Below are 14,649 nucleotides of genomic sequence, written 5' to 3'. Positions count from 1 at the left end.
TTACTGCTTGGGGAGAAAATCCTGAGCAGATTCTGGAAATTGAACTGTAAAAAAACAAAGAAGAAAAGAAGAAACACCCCCTCCTCTTGGTGCTGGGGGACCGTGAGGGTGAAAAGGGCTTGGCTGGAGGGGCTGGGTGAGGGTGTGGATCTGGGGGACCCCCAGTGCTGCTGATGGTTGGATTGGGGGACCCCCAGCCCCCAAAGTGCTTCAGGCAGCTGTGGCAGAGCCCTGCAGGCTCTCAGCAGCAAAGCAGCGCCCGCAGCATCCCCTGCGCTGCCCGGGCTCTGATGCAGCAGCAGCAGCAGCAGCAGCAGCAGCAGCAGCAGCAGCGAGGCACCGGCGGCGCTCCCAGGGCTGCTGCTCCCGCCTCCTGCAGGCACAATCCTTTCCTTCTCGGCAGCTCTTCTGAAGGATTCCTCCTGAGATGTAGCTGGGTGTACACATGTGCACTGAGCAAAGCTGGGGGCTCTTCAGAGCTCATTCACGGGGAGGGAACGAGAGCTCCGTGCAGCAAACAGCACCCAGCACACCGCCCAGACCTGGCAGAATCTGATGGGCCAAGTGATTCATCCATCAAAATAATTTCCCAAAAATCATGCTACCAGAAGATTATGCTTTTTATTAAAGGAAAATATCACTCTTTATGTTCAGTACTTCTTGGCTTCGCCACTGAAGTTAAAGCAGAACACAAGACTCTGTTTTGTGGGTTTTACAGTTGATTTAAAAGAATGGAACTGCAGGGTGTAAATTTGGAGGGGGGATTTTTATCCCAATGCTGTGCAAAGTCCTGTTTTGTCCATTTTTTATCAAATGTTAACATCTTAATAAATAAGGATCTCCAACTTACCCTGGGGGAACAAGCTAACCCTTCTGAGGGAAGGAGAGGAGTGTGGCATAAATGGGGACATTGACACCTCACAGAGTCTTTCTCTGACCAAATAAAGTATAAAAGCCTGATATCCCTCATGGATCTATGCCCAACTACACCAAACATCTTCTCCATAACAAAGCTGTCTGTGGCTTTGTGGGCCAAGCTAATCTCTCTGTGGCCCAAACTGTCTCAGACACACATTTCCCCTGCATCAGCACAGGACAGCCCCAAATTGGCACAGAGCAGTGCCATTCACACACACCCATGATGGTGTTTCTGCTTTCTTAAAAAAAAGAAAAAGAAAAAAAAAGAATCAAAAAAGAGAGAAAAAAGAAAGGGAAAAAAAAAAGAGAGGAAAAGAAAAAGAAAGCAACAATTGCAATCGAACATGCCTTGGTTCAGTAATGACTCACTTGATGGAGAGCACATTGTGTAGTGAGACCCGACATTTTAAAAAATACAAATATTTTCAGAGCACTTTTCTGGATATTTTTCATGGTGCAGGGAGCATCAGTGGTCGGGCTCTGCATCCATGCAGGTCTCCCAGGGGTTCTGGGGGAAGCGGGGCAGCGCGATGAGGAGGAGGGCGATGCCGCAGACGAAGAGCAGCACGAAGGCGGCGCAGGCACAGGCGAAGGACCAGGAGTAACTGTACTCGATCCAGGCTGTGTCCTTGCTGTCAATCATCCTCTTCACGGATTGTCTCATGACTTCAACAGAGATGATGATGCAGAGACCTGAAGGAAGATAGGAGCAGTGGGCTGAATAACCAGCTGTCAATTTTTCATCCTTAATTAACTGCCTCATCTGTTGTTTTGCATACAGGAATTGCAGTGAGATTTACAGGTGAGTCACTGACTTCAGTGTTTGAAGGAACCAGTGCTCAGAGCTGCCAGGAGCTCTGCCATGACTGAGGTCGGCCACTGACTTGTTGAGTGTGATCTTTTAGGCAGGCTTGGATGGGAAATTCGAAGTGGGGGAGGAATAATTGCATTCCTGGGGAGCTTTTTCAGAGGTTGAGGAAGATTTTATATGGAGGTGACAATTTGCACCTCTGTCTTTCACTCATTGTGGCATGTCAAACTATTCCTGGCTCATGTACAAGTGCAGTCTTTGTGTGTTTGGGAGACAGTTGTGTATTTTGGGCCTGAATCAGCTGTTTGCTGGTTTGAATTTTAATAAATGAGATAGAATATTGTGTGTCCCTGGTTCAGACCAAGACAGACAGTGAATATACTTGAAGGGAGTGAATATACTTTTAAAGGGGGTTGCAGAAAACACAGAGCAGCTGCTGAACAGGACATTCTCACACCACACAGGGACCTATAGTCTGTGGCCAGGAAGAAAATGCCTTCAGGGCATTTTTAGAAGTGTCTCTGTCCCCTTGGGATCTATCCTAAGTTTCTCTGTGTTGTCCTATGAACCAAGCACAGAAATGTGAGCAGCTCTCCCCATACCTGCAAAGGTGTAGAACATGGATGCTGGCTTCAGCAGATAATCCCTCTTCTTCCTGAAGGACAGGAGCACACAGATCGTCCCCATGATGGCAAAGCCAACACTGAAGATGGCAATGGCTGCAGCTGAGATGCTGTATTCTGCCAAAGGGAAAAAACCACCAAAAATGACATAGTGCACATTTGAGCCTGCTTCCATCAGCTGTGGGGACGTTGCAGTAGCTCCCTCTGAGAAATGTGTGCACCCCTGGTGCCTGGCTTTGGTGGGTTACTTCCCTCAAGTGAAAACCAGGGTAAGTATAGGCCATGTATTTTTGGAATGTGAAAAAAGCAGAGTACAAAAGAAAAATGCAGGTATAAAAGCAAAGCAGGAAGGGGAAAATGTTTCTGAACACCCCCTGAGATATTCCAGGGCACTTTTGCTCACCAGCCCACCCGTATGGGGCTGCTGGAGCCGCTTTGGCTCTGCTGTGGAAATGTTCTTGTCAAAGCCTTGCTGGGCTCCATGCTCTCGTCCCTCCCATCACCCCACACTCTGCTCCCAGAGTAAATAGACTAGCTCAATAGCCAGAATAGCTCTTTCTGCTTTTATTCTGTGCTTTCTGCAGAGCCCTGGCCCTGCACGGTGCTGGTGCTGTCCCAGTGCACGGAGAGCTGAGTGCTCCATGGGCTCAGCACCTGAGGGGGCACAGCAGCCTAGGGGTGAAGTGTTTGCACAGCTCATTTTTATTCCTTTGCCTTTACAACAGATTTCCAGCTCTGTAAAAACACAGCTTCTTCAGGACATGGGATTAAACCCTCCCCAAAAGTCCTGGTTTTTGTAAGCCATGTGCTGGACACTTCCCGCTGCTCAGTGCCTGGGTGGAGGGGGAGTTACTAATTGAGTAATTCAGGCCTTCATTTGCATATTGTGGTCGTTTTCAGATTAGTTTAGTGTTTAACACATGTAGCCATGCATGAACTTCACAGTGCCTGATGATATTTGCCTTTCAAGCCATTAAAAAAAATATCTCCCAGGCAAAATCATGAAGAATTTTTGTGCCTGTTACTAATTAGCTCCCATCCAAATGAGCTATTTCTGCAAAGGGGAACAGTAGATTACCCTTTGTTCTCACTGCTTTTCATATCACTGTTTTATTATCATTTTCTAAATGTTTCTCTTTTCTCTATGCTGGAACTGCCTGAAAGTGCTCGTTTCATTGTAAAATCTTTTGCTGGGCTTAAGATTTTCTTTTTGCCCCAAAGAAAAGAAGTTCTTCCTGACTTTTTTTTTTCTTTTCCCTGAAGAAGAAATTCTTCCTGATTTTTTTCTGCATTGCCCTGAAGGCATTGGGTGCATTTTGAAGATCAGGTGGCTGTATCAGATAGCAGATAACTGAGCAAAAGCAGGTGACTCAGATAAATACTTTTCTATCTTGTTAAAATTCCTGTCTTTCCTGTCTTAGGAAGGTACTTTTTTAGGGAACCTATCTTCAGGTTTTTCCACCATTACAATTTCCACTAGAAGCAAAGCAGATTAATACATGCAGTGTATCCAATGGCTCACATTTTCCACAGTAAATATGTTGTGTTGCAAACTGTGAAGGAGTTTGTCCCCAAAGAGAGGATGAGAAAGAGAGAGGAGCATGTTAGGGGAGCCCTCAAAATATTTGGACTTATTAAATATGTGAAATTTGTCCATGGAAGACAATTTTGCTGTAAACACTGACAGTTCATGTCTTTGCAGGATCCCTGTTCCTTCCATTCATCGATCGCTCTATTTTTTAACTCAACTTTCATATAAAATCAATATGAACCATCAAATTCCTAATGGTCTTCAGAGAGCCTCTGCACTTCTTTTCAGGGTCAAGACTCTGCTTGGGGTATGATTTATTCATTTAGGTTTTATTAATATCTTCCCCTTCAATGGCAAAGGCTGAGTGTCACGGATAGTGCCAATGTTGTAAAGTCATTTTTATCCTGGAAGGATTTTTTGCAGTTTTTCTGGGTATTGACATTGTTATATATTTGTGGGACAACTTATGTAAAATCATGTTTATGGGTGTGATCATATATAAAAATAATTGTCCCCAGGAAGCTGGGATTTGACCTTGTCTAGGGCATTTTCCACATTTTTCCCAGCTGATGGTGCCAGTTAGAAATTCTGCTGCTTTCAGTGGAACCTGGGCTGAACCTCATTTTGGGGACCCCTTTCCATTAGATCTTGTGTGCCCATCACTTCATACATTAGGAAAATATTCTTCTGGAATCATTCTTACCTTTCTGGGTGGTTACTTCAAATATCTCTGAGGTCTCTCCTGGAGTGAAGTGCTTGAAGTAGGAGCAGTTGTGGTCTGAAAGAGAAAAGAAAATTCAATTTTGTGCTCATGGAAGCCTGTCATAAAATGTAGTAAGACTGAATTAGCTTTTTATTGATGTACCAAGCTTGCAGTGGTTTGGAGGCTCCCTGCCCTTGGTGATCCTGAGGAACTGGGGTTGGATCTGATTTCCTTGGGAGCAGATGAGGACACCAGACTCCAGCACGGACAAGGCTGAAGCCCCTCTGATACCTTTTGTATCCCTCTCAGAGCTGATTGCTCTCCTGCTTAAAATATGAATTACAGATGATTTTTCTCGTTTTGTCTTTGGCCATCACACGTCTCTGCCTCTCAAAGCTGCAGCATTTCCTGGGGATGGGATCTGCTGTGTCCACAGCTGAGCTGGCAGCTCCCTTTCCTCACCAACCCACCCCATGGGGGTGTGGTGACCTGGAGTGCAGGCAGGGAGGATGGAGGGTCCTCACCCAGCTTGCCCTTGGCTCTTCCCTCCTGTGTGGCAGTGGGGGGCTTTGCTGCATGCAGGTTTGCTGATCTGGGGGTCCCAGAGATGACTGCTGCAATGCAGCACAGCACATGGTGTTTGACTAAAATAGGGATGCTAAGAGGTTTGTTTTTTTTTTTTTGGCTGTCAGTAAAAAAAGAACAAAACAAAAAAGACCAAAGCTTTTTGAAGCCCAAGCAGTTGCCCAGGGAAGGGAAGGCCGTGTGAACCAAGGGCAAAGAGGCTCCCATGGCAGGCATTATCCAAGTTTGATCCCATCAGAGCAGCCTGTTAAGTTAATTTGATAGGACAGCAGAGTTAGAGGGAGCTTTATGAAGTTCCTGTGTCTGGACTTCACATGAGCACAGTGCCAGGCACGGGGTCGGGAAGCAAGCAGGGATCAGGACTGTGGGATGAGGGAAGTTGTTAGCTGGCTCTCTCAATGGCCAGGATCCTTTTTGCTCCTCAGCCTGGCGAGGGTCAGTCAGGGCAGCAATGTCACTGCTGTCCCTGGAGGCTTCCAGCCTTGGGATGGGGAGGCTCTGCTGAGGAGCTGCTGACTCCGGGCTTTGGCAGCAGCAGGGTAAGGGTGGAGGGTGTTCTTGCTATTTATAACGGATTTAATTGAGGCTGTGGAGGGGTGTGGAGCTGGGAGAACAGTTGCTGGCCAGGAATTTGGCTGGAAGGGTGCACTGGTGGGGACGTGCTGAGCGGCGCCAGCCCCGACTGCACCGTCCTGCTGAGCTGGGCTGGGCTGGGCTGGGGGGACACACACTCACACTCACACTCAGCACCTGCCCAGCACCCCTGCAGCACCCAGGGGCTCCCAGTGGCCCAACAAACAGAGCCAAGGCTGCCTGAAACACAAAAATAGGGGTTCCTTCCCTTAGGGGCATCTCCTCTGTTAAATAGCCGAGTTAGCACCAGCTTCCAGAATGTTGCAGTGTGAAGCAATATCCTGTCCCAGTTCCTCCCTCAGGTGTGCCAACTTCTTCCTTCCCCTCCCCCTTTGTCCCCTTTCCGAAGTGCTGTCTGTCAAGCTCCACATTCCAGCAAGGGCCTTGTGGGATTGGCAGAAGTTCCAAAGATGCTTCTCAGACCTGGGGTCATTGGCCTGTGCAGGTGTCACTGTCCCCTGAGACCCTCCCCTCCCACCTGGTTGGTGGCTCACCTGTCCTTTCCCTCCCCCTCCCTGTGGGTTTAAAGGACACAGACACCATGCAGTCGGTTATTCTGTTGGAGTTGTTACCAAGAGTCAGAGCTCTGTGACCCTGGAATAAACTCTGGATTTAACCCTCCAGCAGAATCCACTCCCTTTCCTCTTCACCATGGCCTGAACCCTTTCCACCAGAGGTAAACTGAGTTTCTACCATGCCTGGACTCATTCTGAGTGCCCAACTGCAACTTCATCCAGCCAAAAGTGTCTCTGAGGTGAAACATCCCCAGCTGCTGCCTTTGGTCCAGAGGAGGGCTGGACGAGCCCAGGCACGTTCCACCCAGCAATATTGGGATTTTATTCCAATACCAGAAGATGCTGGGGGGAAGCCTGGGGGAAGCTGTGGCCCTGTCCCCATCCAGGCTGGGACAGGCACAGGGTGAAGCCTGAGCCAGGCTGGGTGCAGGATCACACAGGGACTGCTGTGGGTTTCTGCCTGGGAGCATTTCAGCGGCTCCTTACAGCATTAGTTCCTCTGGCAGAAGATCCCTGTGCTCTACCTGTTGGTTCTTGTGGGTTTTTTCTGTCATGTAAATGGTGGCTGCTGGAGCTAGTGACTCAGGGAGGATTTATTTTCCCTCTCCCAGGAGATGGGTAATTGCAAAGCAGCGTTTTTGGGCCTGTTAGGGGAAGATTCCTTGGAGACACTCTTATCTACTTAAGTTTATAAGCTGACTTTTATTTCATCTGCAGATTCTCCTTCCTGGAGACAAGGTTAATGTTTAGTTCTGGAATCTCCCGACCTGTTCTTTATTATCCTTGCAAATGACTGGAAGAAATACATTTGAACTCAGCCCTCTGTGACTCTAATTGTGAATTTTGAGCCTCAAAGCAGTGGTTTTGTGCCTCCACCAGCAACTCAGTCGTGGCAGAGGCTGAGCACTGTGTCTGGGACACTTTATTTTGGGATTGTTTGGTTTAGCTTTTCGTTAATTCTCTAACAAGCCTGAACTCAAAGGAGACCCCAGGCATGCAGTGCAAAGGTGCAGCCATCCAGACTTGGTGTGGTGAGAGCACAGCACAGCTCTGTGTCCACTGCAGGGGAGCCAAACCAGCCCAGTCCACCCTCCATCCTCATAGCCTTTCAGAGCTGGACTTCTGCAGGAGATGGAGCCACCTCTGTCCCTGATGGCCCTTGGCAAAGCTCTGCCAGTGTATGACAAAAGGGGGTTGGTGCTTTTGGAAATTGCACTTGCTGTGGGAAAATAGAGCTAGATCTGTTTTGGTCAAATGCTGAATTGTTTTCAGTTGGAAGGTGCTCCCATGCTCTGTTGAGCTGGGGATATCTGTTTCAACAAATTCAGCAGAGCTGAGGCACTGCAATGACTCTGGTGCCACCATCAATAAGAGAAAAGCCCATTTGTGTCACAGCACATATCAGACAGGATTTCCACTGGGGTTGATAATGGATGGACACTGTGTGGCAATCTTCCTTTCTCCCCACCCCAGCTGCATTATCTCTGCCACGAGGTCACCCCAGTGTGCTGATGGGGACAGTCCAGGGCTCTGTGCTCACACCAACTTTAGGGTTGTAGTGTGGTTTATCACAGAGTGTCCTCACCCCTCCAAGACACCCCTCACAGCCTTCCTGCTCCCTGCCCCTCAGATCCATCACTCCTGGATGGAGCCATGGGATGCAGGAGAAGTGCAATCCCACTGAACTGTGGCTGAACCTTGGGAAGCTTTGTGAGAACTTTGTGAGGGAAAGAAAGGCTGGAAAGACCATGAGATGTTCAGGCCATGCAGAGTTTTGAGTGGCAGCTGTCCCTTGCAAGCACTGGAGTGACAGGCTGGGAATGGGCTGGAACCCACCTTGCTCTGGAACCTGAGATGGACAGAGTGTGGGGAGTTTGTGGCAGGGTGGAAAATCCTGGGTTTTAGTGCAGGGTTTCCAATTGGGATGAGTTTGGGAGACAGGCCCTTAGAGGATGTGTTGAGCTGAGGGCTGAGCCATGGAGGGGTCCAGGCCTTGGGCTCTGACCTGGCCAACGAGGCCTTTGACACACACAGAGCTTTGGAGATGCTCTCTCCAAGCAGTTTCATTTCACACCTGTCTTGCAGGGTGAGTCTCCTGTAGCAGGGAGCAGAGCCCTGCTGACAGCCCATTTGCTCCAGCACTCCTCCTCCCCAGCTGCCTGTGCTCAGGTTCCTGCATTCACAAGGATCAGTTTAAGCTATTGAACACCCCTGCTGCTGCCCACATCACAGGAGCCACTTGCAGGACAGCACCAGCACCAGAGTCACGGGCAGTGACACTGAACTGTGTTTACAGCTGGTAGTGAAACGGCCCAGTGCCCACTGACCACAGTTAAAAATGTCTCAGTATTAATCTGAATTTGCCTGGTTTTAACAACCATCTCCCTGATCTTTTTATTTGTTACAGCAGGATGCTGAACCCTTTTCAATTTGTCAACACCCTCGGATGGGTGCTGTAAAATTTTAAACCTCTGCCTAAATCACAGCCCTGCTTTGCGGACTGCGAGCCAAGTCATCCTCCCCACTCCACACTGTGCTGAGCTCAAAACCTAATAAATAACGTTAATCATGCCATCCATTTCCTCCACAGGGAGCGACTGGTAAATGGTTATTAATTCAGTGATAAATTCTGATGCCTCTTTCCCAGTCCTGGCAGTAATGTCTGGTTATATCTCATGATTTTCAGGAAAAGCAGCGCCTGCATCTGCTCTTTTACTGCGCGTTTGTTCATTCACATTTTCTTGGCTGCTGCAGGTTTCACAACCCTGGTGTTTCCCTGCCGACATCCCTTCCCAGAAGTGTGAAATCAATCGAGCAGGAGCCGTGCGGCCACAGCCTCACTCAGCAGCCCCAGCCCCAGGGCTCCTCTCCCCTCCCCTTGCTCTGATCCTTTCCCGGCTAAAACAGGGATGAAGGTATTTATCTTATAAATGAGGTGCGAATTTCACCCTCTGGAACGTGATTACGACGCAGGCTGTCATCCGAATTCCCAAATATCTTTAAAAACGGGATGAAGCAGCTCTGGTGCGGGGGCCAGCCCAGCCCCTCCATAATTCCCGGTTCCTCTGGGCCTGGCGGAATGCGGCGCTGGGATGTGATTCAACGTCTGTGCAAGCACATGCTGATGTCTGTCAAAGATAGTGGCTGCTTTCCTGAGCCCTGCCTGCGAATCTGCTTTGTGCAGACAGCTGGATATTTATGAGTTTTATATTTACCCCACGGTCGTGCAGTTTTGCTGTTTATCCACCAATTTCTATTGTTTTTCCTTTTGTGGGAGTTCTCTGCGCGTGGGGGAAGGCGTGCAGCGAGGAATACGTCTCTAGGCACGTAAGTACCTTCCTGAGAGACATTAAGCATATGGATGACACACTCCCAAGTTTGGTTAGAGGCAGATCCACATGCTGAGGCTCAGCTCTTCTCTTCACAACATGTAATTTGGCCAAAGAGATAAAGAATTGCACTAATACAGGCAATATACAGTCAGCCCAAGCAGGAAGATTTTTCAGAGGAAATTTCCAAATATGTGTTAACATATATTTCATTTCAAGCAGTGAGTCTAACACGAAGGCAATCCTGTTATTTCTGTTCTGGAAAGCATCCAGTACCCTATAAGCCTTCTAAAAAAGCAGCGTGGCTCAGTCACAGAGGGAGTGTATTAGTGCAAACGGCGCGGATGTTGCTGACTTGGCAATCAGCAAAAACATAATGAGCTCCTTTAAGCAGGGAATGGAGCAGCCTTCCCGGAAAGCTGCCGTGCCCACTGCCCTCCCCATCGATTGAACTGCAGGTGGAGACGTGTGTGGGAGCAGGTGCCTCTGGGAGGAGGCTCCCTAAGTCCTTGAGAAATTGATTCAAACTCCCTTTTTGACTGTTTTTTTCTGGAAGTTGACAAACCATCCTGCAGGTCCCTCTCCCTCCCTGCCCTGAGGAATGGCTGTTATTGAACAGTTCAGAGATAACCCATCATGGGTGGGCTGTTCCTCTGGGATTACATGGATCTGGTAACGCTAAAGATCCAGCTGTGTTTGGTGGACCCATAAATCGTGTCTCTTGCCTGCTGCTGTCAACATGCCTGTAGGACCCTTGGCTGGGGTTCAGCCAGATTCCCTCCATCCCAATCTCCCTTTGTGATTCCCACTGTGCCCAATCCTCCTCCCCTTTTCCCCACCACTGTCGCTGCTGCACAGGAGACACAAATATGGTCACAAACAGACCAAGACAACACCGCAAATCAACCCCAGAAGGAGCTGGAACAAGGTGTGCTTGCACACCAACATAAAAACGGCCCCATGCACCCCATCCCAAACTCAGTGCCTGTTTTCCTTCTGCTGTGGAGGACACGGAGCCCATTTTCCTTTGCCACGTCCTCCAACCTCCCAAGCAAAGCCTGCTGTGAGTCCTAGTGCGTGCTCACGTACCTCCTGGCAGGCTGATGGGCCCGCAGCTCTTCTCTTTGGAACCTGGCTCATGCAGGAAAATCCGCTTGGTGCAGAGTCTCCAGAGCCCGAAATGTGCCGCCTCGCAGGTGGTGGTGTTTTCCTCCAGGCTGGGGCTGAGCACGGCCCAGTGGTCAGTCACCACGGCGGCGAAGAGCAGCGAGATGCCCACCAGGATGACCGAGAACGTCAGCCGCACCTTCAGGGGTTTGCTCTGGTCCATCTCGCTCCGGAGCGGCGCTCCCGGCGGAGCGCGGCGGGGGATTCGCCAGGGCTCCCGAAATCCTGGCGCATCTGAGAGCCTGGAAATGTCAGCCCAGGGCCTCGGGCAGCTGCTGGGCTGTGTCAGGAGGCTCCCCGAGCACAGCTCAGCTTTCGGCCCCGTCCCACCCCGGCTGTTTTGGATTCCCACGCCCGGCCGGAGCGGCTGCAGCCGCCGCGCAGGGGCCGAGATCCCTTGACTTGCAGCATGCCCAGAAATAGGCATTAATAGGATGATTAACTTTTCTGCGAGGTTATAAAAACATCTGTGTTTATAATAGTGCTGAGCCTGAGTGCAGACTGATCCTAAACAGCATAATATCCCTGGAGCCCTGTCACCCCGTGCCTACTGCTCACAGGAGCTCAGAGGTGGACCTGCCTCCAGAGCCCAGAACTGTGAGAGCCCAGAACTGTGGCAGAGAGGGATGAAATAAGCCAACTGGTCTATTTGATTACTTTTTAAAATTATAGTTATTTTTATTCTAAGATGTTATTACAATAATTTTTAATTAACCTGAACTCTTCTGATTTGTTGGGGGTTTTTTGTAGGTTACATTTTTGTTGTTGTTGTTTTGCTTTTTTGTTGTTAGGTGTTTTGTGTCTTTTTTTTTTTTTTTCTTTTCTCTTTCTAAAGCAATATCTCTCAAATACTTTTTTGCTTTCCTATCAACCAGGTTCTCCTTGACACCCACAGTAACTCCAGCAGCCACCCAGCACATCCATTCCTTTCTCCAGCAGTGACTTCACCTGCCTTAAGCCCAGATTGCTGGAGCTGGGCCAGCTTCTCTCCTTCCCTTTGATATTTCAGCTGATTGTAAAGCCAATTTGATGGTAATGTCAATGCAGAGGCCACTGTGGAGGTGACATTACAATTGTGATGTCAAACTGAGGAGGGTGACAGTACCAGAATGTTAAAAGAATGGTTAAAAAAATGCCAGTGGAAAGCTGCAAATATCATTGTGTCAAGATAATGTCAGAGCTACTCCAGTCCTGCTTTATTAACACCCCAGTTTGATGTCAAAATAAAGGTGCAGTGGTGTCAGCTCAGGTTGATGAGGACAATGTGGAGCAAGAAATTAAAGTGTAGGTAGAGCATGGGAAAGGGAGAGAAAATAAAGTGTACGTTAAAAAATATTGGTCCAAAAAATGTAATTGAAGTATGACTTGGGCTATGACTCTGCTTGATGTGTGACACAGGGGTGGCTTAGACACCCCTGTGGGGCACAGGGACATGTGGGCACCCAGGATGGCATCTGGAACCCCATTCTTGCTGGGATGTGGGAACCGTGGGCAGGAGTGAAGGTACCTGGTGTGAAATTGGAGGGGAAGGGGACCAGGGAGGGCAGTGGGGACACGGAGCAAGGCAGGGACCAGGGACTACAGACACATCCATGCTGGGGTTGGCAGAGATATTAGAGGCTTCTATTTAAACCAGAACCAAGAGGGAAAGCAGAAAGAACTAAAGGGAGCAGACTTTAAGCCAGAAAAGAAAAACATTAAAGATGTAATGCCTCTTCCTTTGAAGCAGACTCTTGTTAAATTTCACTAGACATCAGTTATCTCAGGAGCTGCATCTCAACTTCAATTCCTTGATGCTACAAACTCCACAGGTGGAGCAGAGGGAAGTGAATGTGTGTTTGCAAATGTGGGCACAAAGTGAGGCTCTGGTTGCTGAGACATCAAGTGCTAATGATCCTGCTTTAGACTAATTACAACCTACAAAGACTGCAGGGGTGGGAACTCATTAATTTTTTTCACCGGTGTTGGTCTTTGTGGCTCTTCCAGTGTTGGCAGGAATCACACTTTCTGTTCTCATTTAGATCCTTCATTCTGGAGTTCTATGGGGTTGGTTTGGCTTTGAGTATCCTAATTTCCAGGAAACAACTGAAGTGAAATCAGAAGTGAATAATTGATCCTTGCCTGCTGCTGAGTGGAGCTGGGAGCGTGAACAGGCTGCAGTGAGCCCCAGCATGGGCAGCAGTGGCTTCCCAAGATCACATTGCTGCAGCTGAGGTGAAGCTCTCCCCCCAGCCCCCAAAAATGACCTGGAGCTGCCAGCCCATGGGAAAAAAATGGGTTTTGTGGGTTATTTGTGGGCATTTGGCAAATGCAGAAATAAAACAGATTTCTGGAGGAGGGCAGGACTAAAGCAAACCCTGGAAGTTTTCTGCACATCCAGAAGACCATGATACCTAATCCTCTGGGAATGGTTCCTGCAGCCTCCCTGTGTCAGCTGGTAAATATTCACATTTAAAAATCAATATCACATGAAATATAAACAGATTGTTAATGAGGACCTGTTGGAAAGCAGGGGGGGCTGCAATTAGTTGCACTTTAGGAGCAGCGAGTGAGGAACACAATTCTGTTTCTCTTCTGGAGAAAATGCCAGAGGAGGCATCTGAAGCCCAACTACTGTGTTGGTTTTTTTCCCTGGCAGAGGTGGTGACTTGGCTCTGCTCCCCAGCACTTGCACTCCTGTATTTCTTTCAGACCAGCCTCAGCATTTACCACAAGCAGATTAACCTCACTCTGTGGCTCCCTGCTTGCAGAACAATGCTCTGCAAAAACCCAGCCTAGTCAGAATAACCCAGAGAGGGGGAGGCAGCACCTGCTCTGTTCTCAGCTCAAACGGGAGCTCAGCAAAGAACTTTCTTCAAGCAGGGTCTCCTCACCAATATTTGGGCTCCCCAGCCTGCCTTGCCCCAGTGTGGGGAGACCACTGGGATCGGGGTGGGCTCTGCACTGCCAGCTCCTGGGAATGCCATCAGTGGCACCCTCCGAAAGCTCCCCCATTCTGGGGTGGCAGTCATGGAACACAAGAGCTGAATGTGTGAGTGTTGGCTGGCTGTTTTATTTTTCAGTAGACTGCCACCCTGCTGTGTGTAGCTGGCCATCCCTGCTGCCCCTGGGAGTGACCCGCAGCTCCGAGCTCCCAAAATACCCCGGGCAGTGCCGGCTGCGCTGGGGAAAGCGATCCTGGCCCTGGGAGCACGGCAGCACTGGCTGAAAGCTGAGCTGGGCTGCAGACAGATGCAGATGCACAGCCTCTCCTCTCCCTTTGAAAACAGGCATTGCCCGTGTCTGTTGGTTCTCTCATTCCAAGGAAAGGCCACATCCTCTTTTCTCCACTTTCCAAAGCCTGTCTCTGCTTCCCCCCGCCTCAAACATCACTCCTCCCAACGCCCTTCTCACATTAGGGCAGCCACAGCTCCTGGGGTCACCATTTACCCATGGACTTGCTCAAAAATGTGGGAAAAACCTTTCTTTATTTCAGTCAAGGGGAAGCAGCGTTGGGCCTGAGCTTTAAATGACTTCACTGTCTCATGTTAGAGGTGTTAGAAAAGATGAATCCTCTGCCTCCCTCCAGACGTGCCAATTCATCGTGAGCCTGGAGAGGTGGGCAGAGACAGGCAGCCAGTCCTCATCCTTGGAGCCAGTCTGGGGGCTGAGGAGCTGGGAGGTGAAGCTGAAAGAAGCATTTGAAGAAGGAATCCTGTCTGTGATTCGGGGCTGGCTGGGGCTGCCTGGGCTGGGGAGAGGCTGCTCAGCTGCTGACCCACGTTTGGCACCGCTGGGGCTTGGTGGGGCTGATCGGAGCAGGGCTGTGTGCAGCTGCAGCATGGGGGCCAGCCT

The 14,649-nt window shown here is 49.3% G+C and overlaps 1 protein-coding gene across 1 annotated transcript; it reads right to left on the bottom strand.

Annotated features, from left to right (window-relative positions):
* Positions 1 to 615: 615 nt before the first annotated feature.
* On the bottom strand, positions 616 to 11,038 carry CACNG1 (calcium voltage-gated channel auxiliary subunit gamma 1). Its single transcript, XM_009094323.4, has 4 exons — positions 10,738 to 11,038; positions 4,587 to 4,661; positions 2,332 to 2,469; positions 616 to 1,611 (listed from the first exon to the last, which is right to left on the bottom strand). Exons 1-4 carry the CDS (start codon positions 10,976 to 10,978, stop codon positions 1,385 to 1,387), a joined length of 681 nt encoding a protein of 226 aa, XP_009092571.1. The 5' UTR covers positions 10,979 to 11,038; the 3' UTR covers positions 616 to 1,384.
* Between the last annotated feature and the right edge of the window lie 3,611 nt (positions 11,039 to 14,649).

Source organism: Serinus canaria, chromosome 18 (assembly GCF_022539315.1).
Source record: "Serinus canaria isolate serCan28SL12 chromosome 18, serCan2020, whole genome shotgun sequence".
NCBI classification, from domain to species: Eukaryota; Metazoa; Chordata; class Aves; order Passeriformes; family Fringillidae; genus Serinus; species Serinus canaria.
The sequence above is the reverse complement of the archived record's forward strand: the minus strand, read 5'-3'. Positions and strand labels throughout refer to the sequence as shown.

Coding starts and splice junctions, on each gene's coding strand:
- CACNG1 (XM_009094323.4), bottom strand. CDS start 10,978: ATGGACCAGAGCAAACCCCTGAAGGTGCGGCTGACGTTCTCGGTCATC. Junction 4,662..10,737: donor GCCCATCAGCCTGCCAGGAG/GTACGTGAGCAC, acceptor TTTCTCTTTCAG/ACCACAACTGCTCCTACTTC. Junction 1,612..2,331: donor CATGTTCTACACCTTTGCAG/GTATGGGGAGAG, acceptor ATCTTCCTTCAG/GTCTCTGCATCATCATCTCT.